This window comes from Vulpes vulpes, unplaced genomic scaffold (assembly GCF_048418805.1).
Source record: "Vulpes vulpes isolate BD-2025 unplaced genomic scaffold, VulVul3 u000000647, whole genome shotgun sequence".
Lineage (NCBI taxonomy): Eukaryota > Metazoa > Chordata > Mammalia > Carnivora > Canidae > Vulpes > Vulpes vulpes.
This window is the reverse complement of record NW_027325811.1, coordinates 1,009,456-1,022,062: the sequence shown is the minus strand read 5'-3', so window position 1 is coordinate 1,022,062 and position 12,607 is coordinate 1,009,456. Positions and strand designations below refer to the sequence as shown.

At 43.6% G+C, this 12,607-nt stretch overlaps 1 protein-coding gene across 1 annotated transcript in view; it reads left to right on the top strand.

Annotated features, from left to right (window-relative positions):
- The first annotated feature begins 5,129 nt into the window (after window positions 1-5,129).
- The window catches only part of CAND1 (cullin associated and neddylation dissociated 1), a 41,970-nt gene continuing 34,492 nt past the window's right edge, over window positions 5,130-12,607 (top strand). The window contains exon 1 of the mRNA XM_072746175.1: window positions 5,130-5,434. Within this exon, the coding sequence (XP_072602276.1) occupies window positions 5,367-5,434 (68 nt within the window). The 5' untranslated portion in view covers window positions 5,130-5,366. The remainder of the gene's footprint in view (window positions 5,435-12,607) is intronic.

Sequence of the window (12,607 nt, the reverse complement as noted above, 5' to 3'; positions counted from 1 at the left end):
GAGAAATGTGGAAATTAGCAGATGGCTCAAAATGCTGGGTGCTGGGTCTTTCCTCCCCTTCCCATTCCAACAAAGTAACAATCAAAACCAGACAAACAAATAAAAGATCCCTACCACCCAGAAAAAATGAAAATCCCTACAGGAAGAGAAAGGTTCTGGAGAGTTTTGAGATCTGCCCAAGATGTTATTAAGGGTGAGGGAAAATATTTGATAGAGTGTGTTTGAAAGCAGTGATGAAGAAACGAAACAATAGAAAAAAAATTCATTCCTGGGTTGGCCATCTACTTATTTGTGCCCCCTCCAGGAGAGAAGAGAAACGAAGAGAAATGGCAATACAGAGAGAGGCATTGCACGCAGCAGCCTGCACTCCCTTCATGTGGGTGGCAAGGATGCATGAGCTTCTAGCAGGTGAAGTAAGCATCTCTCCCTCTAAAGTAAGTTAGGTGTGAGCCTTCTTGTGGGACCCCATGTATGAGTGCCATTTGCTACCTGGAAGGTTAGGGAATGCTCAGGCATGCTGGGTCCTGGAGGTGTGCAGAAGGTAGGCCTCTGAAAGACACCTTAAAAAGTTACAACCTTGACCCTCACAAGAGCGTCAGTATTTGGGTGTCTACCAGATGGCATCAACAGTCAAGAGAGGTAGAACTATAAGCAATTTACCTCTTTCTCCTTATCCTCTCTTTTGCCATTCTCTTTAACTATATGGGGTATAGAAGCAGAAGGTGGTGTCAGGATGGACATTGGACTAAACCAGATTGGACTTTTATGATTTTAAAGGGATCTGCCCAATATGTCATTAAGAGTCATGTAAAAGAACTGACAACAGTGTGTTTGAAAAACATAACAACAGAGGCACCTGGGTGCTGCAGCAGGTTGAGCATCTGACTCTTGGTTTCAGTTTGGGGTAGTAATCTCAGTGTTGTGAGTTTGAGCCCTGTGATTGAGCTCTGTGTGTTGGGCTCTGTGCTGAGTTGAAGTCTGGTTAAGAGTCTTTCATCCTCTCCCTCTGCCCCTCCCTGCTGTGCTCTCTCTCTCTCTCTCTCTCTCAAATAAATAAATCTTAAAAAAAGAAAAACAACAAAGTAACATGCCACTACTTAAACAACTTCATATTCTTTAATCAATTATATGTTTCTGTTGCCTTCTCTGTATTGATATTTAACTTTTAATACTTAATTCACCTCAGTATTACCATATTTACATTTTAAAGACAATTTTAGGATCTATACTTTAGGCAAAATACAAAAAAAATACATGAAATTTAAGATTTGGTCAATGTGAATGTCTCCCCAAATTAAGGAAAAGTGTCTTGCTCATCTTTGCATCTTCAGTAACTATACACTTCCTGGAATAGTGCAGTCACTCAATAAATGTTTGTGAATTAAGCTAAGTTACTGATTGATATTTGAAGAAACTTCCAAGAGCTGAAAGACTCCATTTTTCTTCTTTTCTTGTCTGTTTTTCATTATGACCATTGACTAAGAAAGAAAACTCTTGGAGAACAGCCGTATGTAGGCTTATTTCCTTTTGCACTTAAAATTAATTTAGCATTTACAGATCCTTATTTTTTAAAAAGATTTTATTTATTTATTTATTTGAGAGACGTGGTGAAAGAGAGCATGAATGGGGAGGAGAGGGAGAAGCAGGTTCCCCCGCTGAGCTGGGAGCTAGACACAGGGCTGGATTCCAGGACCCTGGGGTCGTGACCTGAGCTGAAGGCAGCCGCTTAGCTTAACTGACTGAGCCACCCAGCGCCTCATCATTTATAGATCCTTAAAGGAATGCATTTCCCCACTGTTTAGTAACAAGCTATATTCAGTGATACACAGATCATATCTCTAAGAGGTCAAGAATACAAAATAAAATTAAGTACTTTTGCTATTACAAACTTGGCATGGGCTAAGTACTTGAAAGAAGCAGAAGTGGTTTAAAGTTAGCATATGCTCTTAAGGAATTTACACTCTAGTTGGAAGAATATGAACATGATTGTTGGTTCAAGATCCTAGAAAGAGACAGGGGAGGTGAATAGCATTGCAGGTGGGGACAAGCATTTTAGTACAGAGATTTGAAGTGTAGGCTCTGAAAGCACATTGCCTGGGTTTTCATCCTGACTGAACCTTTAGCAAGTTACTGAAGCTCTCTGTGCCTCTCAGACTTAAAATGTGGATTAAATGAATGTAGCACCTGACCTAGAAGTAAGGGCTTATTATTATAATGATGATTATACGAAATCTTGGAGTTGGGCCTTTGAGGGACTCAAAAAAAAAAATCAATGGAAGAAATTCTTATGTTAGAATAGTGGGAGAAAGGTCAGAAAAAAAGGGTTAGGGACAGATGAAGGGGGCCACGGATTGCCAAAACATTTGGATCTCATTCAGTAGTAGAGAACCACTGAACTTTTTTTTTTTTTTTTTACCTTTTTTCTTCCTCCATTGAATGTTTTTTTTTGTTTTTTAAATATTTTATTTATTTATTCATGAGAGACCAGAGAGAGAGAGAGGCAGAGGCAGAGACACAGGCAGAGGCAGAAGCAGGCTCCATGCAAGGAGCCCGATGTCGGACTCGTTCCTGGGTCTCCAGGATTACACCCTGGGCTGAAGGTGGCACCAAACCGCTGAGCCACCGGGGCTGCCCTCCACTGAACTTTTAAAGTTGCTGAGTAGCACTATGAAAACAATGTTTTAAGAAACCCTCAACTGGCTATGCAGAATGGTTTGGGATAGAGACAAGGAAAAGACCAAAAGAATATATTACTATTAGCAGCTGACTTTAATTAGATGGTTTCCAGTGACCTTTGTAACTGCCAGAAATGTTATTATTTATAAAACCTACTATGTTTCAGGTAATATGCTGAACACTCTATAAGGGATATCTGTTACAGACTGAACTGTGTCTCCCCCAGTGTTCAGATGTTGAAGTCCTAAGCTCCAATATTACAATATTTGAAGATAGGGCCTCTAAAGAGATATGTGAGGTGAAATAAAGTTACAAGGTTACAAGGATGGGGCCCTAATTCAATAGGACTTGTGTCCTTAGAAGAAGAGAAAGATACTAGGGGTGTGGGCATACACAGGAGAGACGACAGGAAGACACAAGCAGAAGGCCACCATCTGCAAGCTAAGGCCTCAGCATAAGCTAACCTTGCTATTGCATGGGTCTCGAATTTCCAGCCTCCAGAGCTAGGAGAAATCAAATTCTTGTTGTTTGAGCCACCCAATCCACGGTATTCAGTTATAGCAACTGTAGCAGACTCAGACAATAGCTCATTTGACTCTTCAAACAGTCAGATAGGGTAACATTGTATTCTGATGATCCTAGTGTGATCCATAAAGAAACCCAGGCCCAGAGACCTTGAGGTGAATTGCCTAAGACAGCTAATAAGTGGCAGTACACAGGATTTATATTCAAGCTGTCTGACTACACATATTATAGTTCAGTTGGAAACTGATAAATGAAAGGATTTACACACAAATGGAAAAAACAAGCCCTGGCGTCTGACTGGATTCAGGCTAAAAAAAAAAAAAAAAAGGGAGGGGGGTTATCAACCAGATGACTTAGATTTTAGGCCTTGGGGTCCACTCAAGATAAATGACCGGCTTGCTTGTGTGTGACATGCATGTGCATAGTTTACATTAAATATCGTGGAGAGGTTGCTCAGAGCAGAAGGGCATTCATTGTGGCTAAAGCGCTCTGGGAACCTACGGCTGACAATTTCAAACTTCTGACCTCCAAAATCAACACACAATATGAATTACATCATGAAGTCAGGGAAAGCGGTGTGGTTCTACTGGGGAGAAACAGTATTAAAGTAAAAGGATGCACTGGGGCAAAAAAAAAAAAAAAAAAAAAAAAGAATTAGGAGTCATGAGGCCAGGTTACATTTCATCTGTTTTAACTGTAATTGATTACAACGGTGCCTGGCTTTTAGAAGACACTCAATATTAACATGTGGGAACTATAGGAAAGAACAGCAGAGAAAGGTCATATTTGATATTTGTAAGAAAGGAAGCTATTTAGGTGTTTTGTTTATTGAACAGGAGCAGTAACGGACTGAGACAGAATCTTCCTTCTCGCTTGACTGGGCTGTCTCTGTCTTCCTTTAGCCAGCTCCAATTCCAATGAAGGCAGATAAAGCCTGCAACCAATGACTGGACTTCCCACCGCTGTGTGTGTGCGTCTCTGGGAACAATGCAATACAGCTGCAGGAGCCTCAAGGCCACGAGAGCTGGCTACAGAGGGTGGGCCTTTGGCGGCTCCGAATGCACGGAGCAGGCCTGCCTACCACCGCCCGCCCTCGGCGAGCTCAGGGATGCGCGCGGGGAGGAGCGTGCCCAGCAGAGCCCCAGCTGCCTGCACCCCCGCCCCCAAGGAGCAGCGCTCGCAAGCCTCTCTGCTGCACATCTGCCAAGAACGCTCCCTGAGCCGTACTGCGCCTGCCCAGACCGCGGCAACCTAGCGCTGCAGACATCCCGCAACAGCCAAACGGGCCTCTAAAAAGGAAAATCCCGAATACGCGGCGGAAACCAACCGCGCGGGCCGCTCAAGCTTTAACCCGCCGCTACCGACTCTTTAGACTACAAATCCCAGCATCCACTCCTCTCCCGGGAGCCAATGGGGAAGCTACAAGTTCCTTCAGCCAATCCCATCCCGACCCACCCCGACGGAATTCTGGGATTTGTGGTTTTCACGTGGCAGCATTATTTTCACGGCGGTGGAGGCAAAGTAGGCCACGCGTCCGGTTCGAATGGAAGCCGCTTGTAATGATTCTTATGTTGGTGCCTTCAGTAGCATTACTCCCTCGCTTTATGCTAATTAGAAATCGTTACAGTCCTACGGATACAAAAATAAAAAAGTCAAGCTACTCTCAGATTACAGCACGTTTCCCCCCCCTCGCGGGACGCCCCCCCCCCCCGCATCGCGTAACCGCCGCTGTCAAGTCTCGCGAGAACAGCCGCTTTGGGTCGTTGTCATGCCTCCTGGGGGGCGGGTCACGCGGAGACGGACGGGGCCGTCAGCCAACGGGGTCGCGTTTCGACGGGCGCCGCCGCAGCGTGCGCGGGGAGACCTCCGTGAACCCTGACCCCGCTGTCCGCCGCGCCCGCGTCCGCCGCCCCCGCCCCCGCCCCGGAGCGAGGTGGGCGGGCTCTGGCCGCCTGCCCGGGGGAGCGAGCGCGGAGAGCGCGGGAGCGAGGCCGGCCGAGCGGAGGCGTCGGCTCCCCGCGGCCCATGAGCGCGCCCCGCCGCCGTCGTTAGGCCCAGGGACAGGCGCCGCGCCCCTGCGAGCGGGAGCCGCCGCGAGCGACACGACGAGCCCGGCCTCCGCGGCGGCACCGGCAGCGCCAGCGGGCGGGACCCAGGCCGCCAACATGGCGAGCGCCTCCTACCACATCTCCAATCTGCTGGAGAAAATGACATCCAGCGACAAGGACTTCAGGTGAGGCCGCGGCCCGGCGGTGCGGCCTGGGGCCCCCGCGGCCGCCGCCCCGGGCCCCACCCCTCGGCCCGCGCCCCGCGCCCCGCAGGCCGCCGTCTCCCGCCCTCCGCCCCCTCCCCCTCTCCGCCCCCTCCCCCTCCCCCGCTCGCCGCCCCGGGCCGTTGCCCGCCGCGCCCGCCAGGCCGCTCCTGCGTCCCCGGGCCTCCCCGCCCCCAGCCCCGGCACGGGGCTGGCTCGCCCCCGGGTGTAGGGACGGGCGGCGGGGGGGGCGCGGGGAGGCCCGGAGGCCCGGAGGCTGGGCAGGCCGGGCGGCGGGGAGGAGGGGAGGCCTGGAGGCCCGGAGACCCGGAGGCCGGGGGGAGGGGATGCCGGGAGACCCGGAGACCAGGAGGAGGCGAGGCCCAGAGACCTGGAGGCCCGGAGGCCCGGGGGCCCGGGGGCCCGGGGGCCCGGGGGAGGGGAGGCCCTGGAGGCGGGGCGGCTCGGAGACCTGGAGACCCGAGGAGGGGAGGCCGGATCCCCGGGGCAGCCCGCCGCAGGCCCTAGGCCGCCCTGCCCGCCGGGGCTCAGCCTGCCGCCCGCCCCGGGCCCCCGCTGCCGCCTCTGCCCGCAGACGGGAGTGGGCCTAGGTGCATTCAGCTCCAATGATTTGCTTTTTTTTTTTTCTCTCTCTCGTTTTTTTTTTTTTTTTTCTTTTTTCTTTTTTTTGCTCCCTTTAGCTTTAGCTTTCTGCAGATTGGGTCCCTATGAACTTTTTGCTTGGCCGGTTCTCGTGGAGGTGCGAGGAAGGAAGGAGGGAGTGGGAGCGGGGGGCGCAGCCAGGGTGAGGAAACCGGACTCGCAGGGCTTTCCCGCCAGCATCTCGTGTCTTTTTTTTTTTTTTTTTTAACCTTGTCAGGTGAAAACTAAGCGGGCTCTCGGGGTTTCAGTCTCATTGTCTTATATGCAAAATTACTGCCAGCAGGGTGAATTCGGGAACCTTAACCCTGAAAAGTAAAGCGAGCAAATGCATCTTTGCTGATGGACCTTCTTAAAAAAATGAAGGTGGTGGATTAGGAGGCTTTGGCGGAGCTCGTGCCCCGGGTCTCTGTGCTGTGCGTTCCGGGAACACCTTGGGAACACGCACGTCGGAGAATGGTGGTTTCCACGGCTTGTCCTGGTTCCGCCCCCACCGCCCTTTTGCACTAGTGTGGTGGTTACATTCCTTCCTTCCCACCTCCTGTCCCATCGCAGAATAAATACGCTCCCGATCTAAAACAACAACAACAACAAAACTATTTCTTTGGTGCTTGTGTTTTGTGAGCATTTTTAAGGAAAGTACAGATACCGTTGATTAAAATTGTGACTGGGAGCTACCTTATTTTGTTTTGTGTATGTGTGAACGGTAACCCTTTACCACCTGGAAACCTGTCCACACCTCATCTACCAGGAAGAGATGTTCCCATCTGTGAAAGGAGAAGCGGGAAAAACTGTAGTGATCGTGTCCCTAGATTAAGTTGATGTCCTGGTGTAGTCACGTGGCCAGGGAAATACAGTTTTGGTTCTGTGACTTCAAAGCCAGAATGATTTTTAAAGTTTTGCTACCTAGGGAGTTGTTAAGTATAGCATTTTGAAACTTTGAGAATCCAATTTGTCAATACCAAAGATTTTAGCGTTGGGACTTTCTGGAAGAGACATGATTTGTTTTTTGTTTTGTTTTATTTTTTTGTTTTTGGTATTTTAGATTTGTGTAGATCAGAATCTAGATTAATGGAGGAAATAAAAGTTTTGCTTTTGTTTTTTGTGTGTCTGTGTGTGTGTGTTTCTTAGGGATTAGAATGCTGTTTACTTCCCTATGAAGTTTCGCTTGCTCCCAGTGTAAGACACTGAAATTTAAATACACATTTGAGTGGGATATATATGTACATACATGTTTTCAGCTTTAAAGTGTGTGGTGTGATTTCTTCCCCCCTTTTCTGTCATTTTGGCTCAATCTGTGAAAGTACTGAAAAAGTCATGCTGATTGTATTCAAACTTCAGATTAAAGACAACACTTCCTTATAATAGCATGATTTTGTTCAACTAGGCAGACTTGTGTATGGGTAACATGTTGAAAGTAGTGTTAATATTGTATATGTGATTTTTGACTCCAGCTACTTAAATTTCTTGTAAAGTTAATATATGCATGCTTTTGTGTTTACTTTTTAAAATAAACTATTTGAAAGAAATAATGCTTTGATATTAAGCTGTAGTCAGTGTTGAACTTGATAAGAATTATCTCCCAGTCTCAGCTAGAGTAAATCAAAAAAACATTGCTTGGAGGATGATTATTCTAGAAGTGTAGTATTGATATATTTCTAATAGTTGAAGAAGAAGAAAAGTGTAAAAAATAAGTGTAGAAACAGTGACTTCCAACAATTTGGCATTAAGATATTTTCATTAACTTTGTTTTAAAGACTTGTAATACGCTGAAGCCATCCAGTTAACAGGCAAGCCTTTGGAACTAAAGTACTGTGTGTATATACTAAATTACAGATATTTAAGAGATTAACTCAAATAGCGTGCATTTGAAGTCAAGTATTTTGAGCCTTTTTCTGTATGATATCGGTATAGGCATTTATTTGAATGTATGTGTCTTTTTTAAAAAAATTATGCCGTGTACTTTCTCATTTGAAATTTATTTTGGTGTAAATATCACAGGTTGTTGCTACATGTTTTAAAATACCTACCAGAAAAATCTTGAGGTCAGAGTTAGTATTATAGAATATCTAGTGCAAACCACTCTTCTTGTGCTAAGGGAAGAAGAAAACAATAATGTGTCTAACAGGAAAAAAAACATTATTCTTCTCATGGTAGATTCCAAAGAGCATAGGACCTACTGGTCACAATATATGGGTTCTAGTCTAGTAGGATTCTTTATTGTGAACTAGCTGTGAGGTCTTGGGCAGGTTACTTAATTTGGAATAAATTTTTACTTGGAGAGACTTGTATGTGGGTACTTACAAAAGGTCCCTTATAGGCCTGAAATTTTAGGTCTCCGGATAATGACATGGTCTGTTCATGTAAAGAAAATAAGGAAATAGGTACAGGCTTCAAAATCATCAGATGTCAGCATTTTTAAAGAATCATTTTGTAGGATTTGATTCATGGGTTCAATTTATTGGTGAGAGGGTACATCCGTTACCCTTTTTCTTTCATGTTTTAGAGTTCTGTACTCTTTGAAGATGGTATATTAAGGTTTATTGTCAGTAGGTAGGTAATTCTGTAGATAGCAGAATGAAAACTTTTAAGTGCATGAACCATGTGAATACTGTTCGTTAATATTGAAAATTCAGTGGGTTGAGGTAACTGAAGTTTTGCTTTTATTTTCATATGCTTTACCACCAACTGAAGTAGAGTATTGCAAGGAATCAAGAGCTAAAGAAAATTTACCACATTTTCCTTTCTCTACATAGTGGTAGTTTACATTAATGCTTTCTGTCGGCTTTATATATATTTGATCCTATTTATCCTTATAACTCTAGTAATGTGGATACTAACAATCTCTCTTCCAGTCCAAGAAACTGAGATGTGATGTTAAGTACTTGGCCAAAGTGAGTTAGATATTAGATCTGGGATTTCCAGACAACCTCCTCGCCCCCCAATCCACCATGAACTCTTAATCTTAACTACCGTGTTATGTTACTTCTCCAGGGTTTTGACTAGGGGACATTAAGAACTTAAATTTTAGTTCTCTCTCAATTAGGCTTATGGTATATTTTGTACTGGAAAACACTTTTAGTAATTCCTTGAGAGGGACTACAAAATGTTTAAGATATAATGCTTGCTCTGAGTAATATTTACATGCTTGTTCAATGGTTAAGACACTTCTATGAAGATGAAGAACCCACGGCAATGTGTAGTTGTCAGGCTTAAGTGGCAGAGAATATGAAAGCAAGGAGGTTCATGTTTGTGGAGACATCTGAGCTAGGTCTTGAAATTGTAGGTAGGGAAGATGAGTATAAGCCTGAAGGCACACTATACAAGTTGGTGACCTTCACTGCAGCTGGGAGTATGGTTGAGGGGAACCGCTTGAGGGTAGGGACCTCGTTTTACTGAACTACGTCCTCCAACTGAGCCTTGTGGGTTCTCAGGTACTAGTTTTAGTTGGATTTTAATTACAAAGTTCTCTTAAGCATGTAAGGATTTGGGGAAATTTCAGAAACCATTTTCATTCAGAAATCAATCAATTTTTTAAAATACCATTTGGTACAATCTTAAAATAATTTACTGCATTGCAGAATTTCCTAGTTTGATAATGGTTTATGCCACCAAATTTAGTGTGTGTGTGTGTATTTTGGATATTAGGTATTTTTTCTTGGAAACTTTAAGATGCTAATAAAAATCTAGGGCCTGGGAATTCTACACTTTCAGAGCTGGAAGGAACCTTAGAGATCCTGTAACATAGCTGAAACAATAATGTGACCGTAAATACTAGTGAGGTTCTCTGCACTATTTGTGCTTAAGGACAAGTAAGTTTAATCAGAAGAAACAGATTTTTAGAGCTTAAGAAGGTGTTTTCTGGACACTTTAAGTACTTTGCAGATTGACGGCAGTAAGTTACTGGATTTCACTACATGATTTTTGTTGATAAAGGTATACTTCTAACCCTGATTATCAGCAGTGATTAAGGCTCACCACTGGAAAAATAGATCTCATTGAGGAAACCAGGAAGAAGAAAGAGGACTAAAAAATTAGTTTTATTTACATGGACAGTATTAAGACCTTCCTAAATTCATAACGTAAGGGAATAAATGAGAAAATGAGATGGTGGTGTGTGTATGAGTTCTTTGAAAAATAATTGGTTCACTGGATGGCGCAGTTGGCCCATATCATTTAGATTTCTGTTAATAACAAGGGTAAAATTGTGCTTGTGTATGAGGGGAAGGGTTGTGAGACTGCTCATTGTATAAGGTATCCATTTTACCATTGTTTCTGTGTATCTCTGCATTGGATTTACTAAAGATGAATAAGTTCTCCCTGCAAGGAACTTTAAGTCCAGTAGAATCAGCCAGGTGTGTAAGCTCTAGTCTACAGACTGTCTTATTCATAACTGTTTGCAGAGCCTGGCACACTTCTTAATGATGATACCCCTAAAATATTTATTGAATACATGAGATGGCACTGCCTGTAGGTTATATCCACCTGGGACTGCCGTAGAAGCCCGAAAGTTAACATTTTAACTTTGCTCTCTCTCACCTTAAGCCTTTTGTATTCTTACTTTGCCTTTTTATATTACCATGTACCAGATGTTCCAGTTGGAAAACCCTCATGTCACCCTTCTACCTTTTTCTTTCATTTAATTTTCTGCTAAGTATTTCTCAAATTAGTCTTACTGTCTCAGGCCTCTTTTTAATCCAGTCTATTGGTAACTTTTCCATTATAATTTTCTATCACAGCTGATTATTGTCTTCCCCACTAATTCCTATTGATTACAAGATAAACTCTAAACTTCTTAGCTATTGCCCTCCTAAGATCACTGAAGTTACTCCCCTCCAAGTTTCTTAGAAGCTCTATGTACCACTAATTCAGTGGGTATTTTCTATGCTCATTTATTAGATATAAAACTACTGTTTTTCACTTTTTTCTTCATGAAATTCTCTTAGAGAGGCATCCTTGACACAGGTTGGGTTTATTACCATTATAGTGAGGAAGAACACACACTTTGGGAAGTCTCAGTTAAAGGGTATCAGGACCTATTCATTTGGGTAATTTTGGGAAGAGTAAGGAAGTAGAGTTTCACACTGGATTGTTGGAAGGTGGGGCAGTTCCATCATTTGACATCTACAAGGAGGGAAGACTAAAGCAGAGCAAAGGCTATAATTGGTGAAGAAATAGCAGTCAGTGAGTTAGGAAGATGTTTGGTATTTTGTGTTAAGTGAACTTGTCTGAAATGGATGTTCTCTGGGGTGGTTTATGTCCAGGAAAATGATATTCTCTTGTTGTAAGCATCAAATATGGGTATGAATCTTAGATATGGAATAATCTTCAGATATGGGTATGAATCTTAGATTCCTGGACTTTTACTGTTTTCTTTTTTTCTTTCTCAATCCTCCCTTTTGGCCGAGGACAGATGAAATTGGGCTGTAGGCCATCTTTGATTTATGATGTTCACATCTTCATTATTGTTGAGATTTTTGTTGATTAGGCTCAGATGAATGGCCATTCAGTGTAGTCTGTAGTTGAGCCAGGTTTATGAATCCTTTCTCCTGTTGTAAGATCAGTGGTCAAACGATCTGACCAGACAATGGCACTAAATAACAGACTCTGGAAGGGATACATATCTGACTGTAATACCCAAGTCCTGTGGTTTTCCTCTTACTTCTTTGTCCATTTTCTAACTCCTCCCTTACCATCCCCATATCTAATCCACCTCAAAGACTTATTTTAACCTTTTAAATCTCATATAGTTGGTTCTCATTATTCTCAGTAGGTTATAAAGTTACCATGAACATTGAATTAATGATACCAAGCCATGATGGTAGGTTCCCGTGAGCCTTTTAGTCACAGCATTTTCATAGATGATCAGTTCATAACCTCGTTTTATGTTTATTTCTATTTAAAGGCAACCTTAATATGTTGATTCACATTGTGCTCACAGCCAACAGCACCATCATTTTATCCCTAAGAAAAGCTTATCTATTACATGTATGTTTTTCACGTCACAGCTCTCTTGTACTTAGGAACACTGGACAGCACTTCGCTATGCTTGGGGATCATTTTGAACAGAACTATCAACAAAAAGCACAAACATGCAAAAGATGTGGCACTAGATAGAGAAGAGGATACTTTTTACAATATGTGAGGTGAAACAAGGCATTTACTCTGCTAATCATGAGAATTGTCCTTTTTTCTTTCTCGGTTGGTTGATGGTCATAACCCTAATTCTAGCTACCATCATTTCTCACTTAGACTGCTACAGTAACTCCTAACTGTTCTGTAGTCAGTTTGGCTAGATGAAGATTGGTTCCCTCTTAACTCTGACCGCAGTGTAGCTGGAGTAATGTTTCTGAATGCACATTTGATCATTTCTGTATACTCTCCATCTCTGCCCCAGATGCTTTTGAGTAGCTTCCCATTGCTCTTAAAGACTAAAATCCAAAAAAAAGACTCCCAAATCCCCTTAATCTCTTGCCTCCCCCTACCACTTAAGAA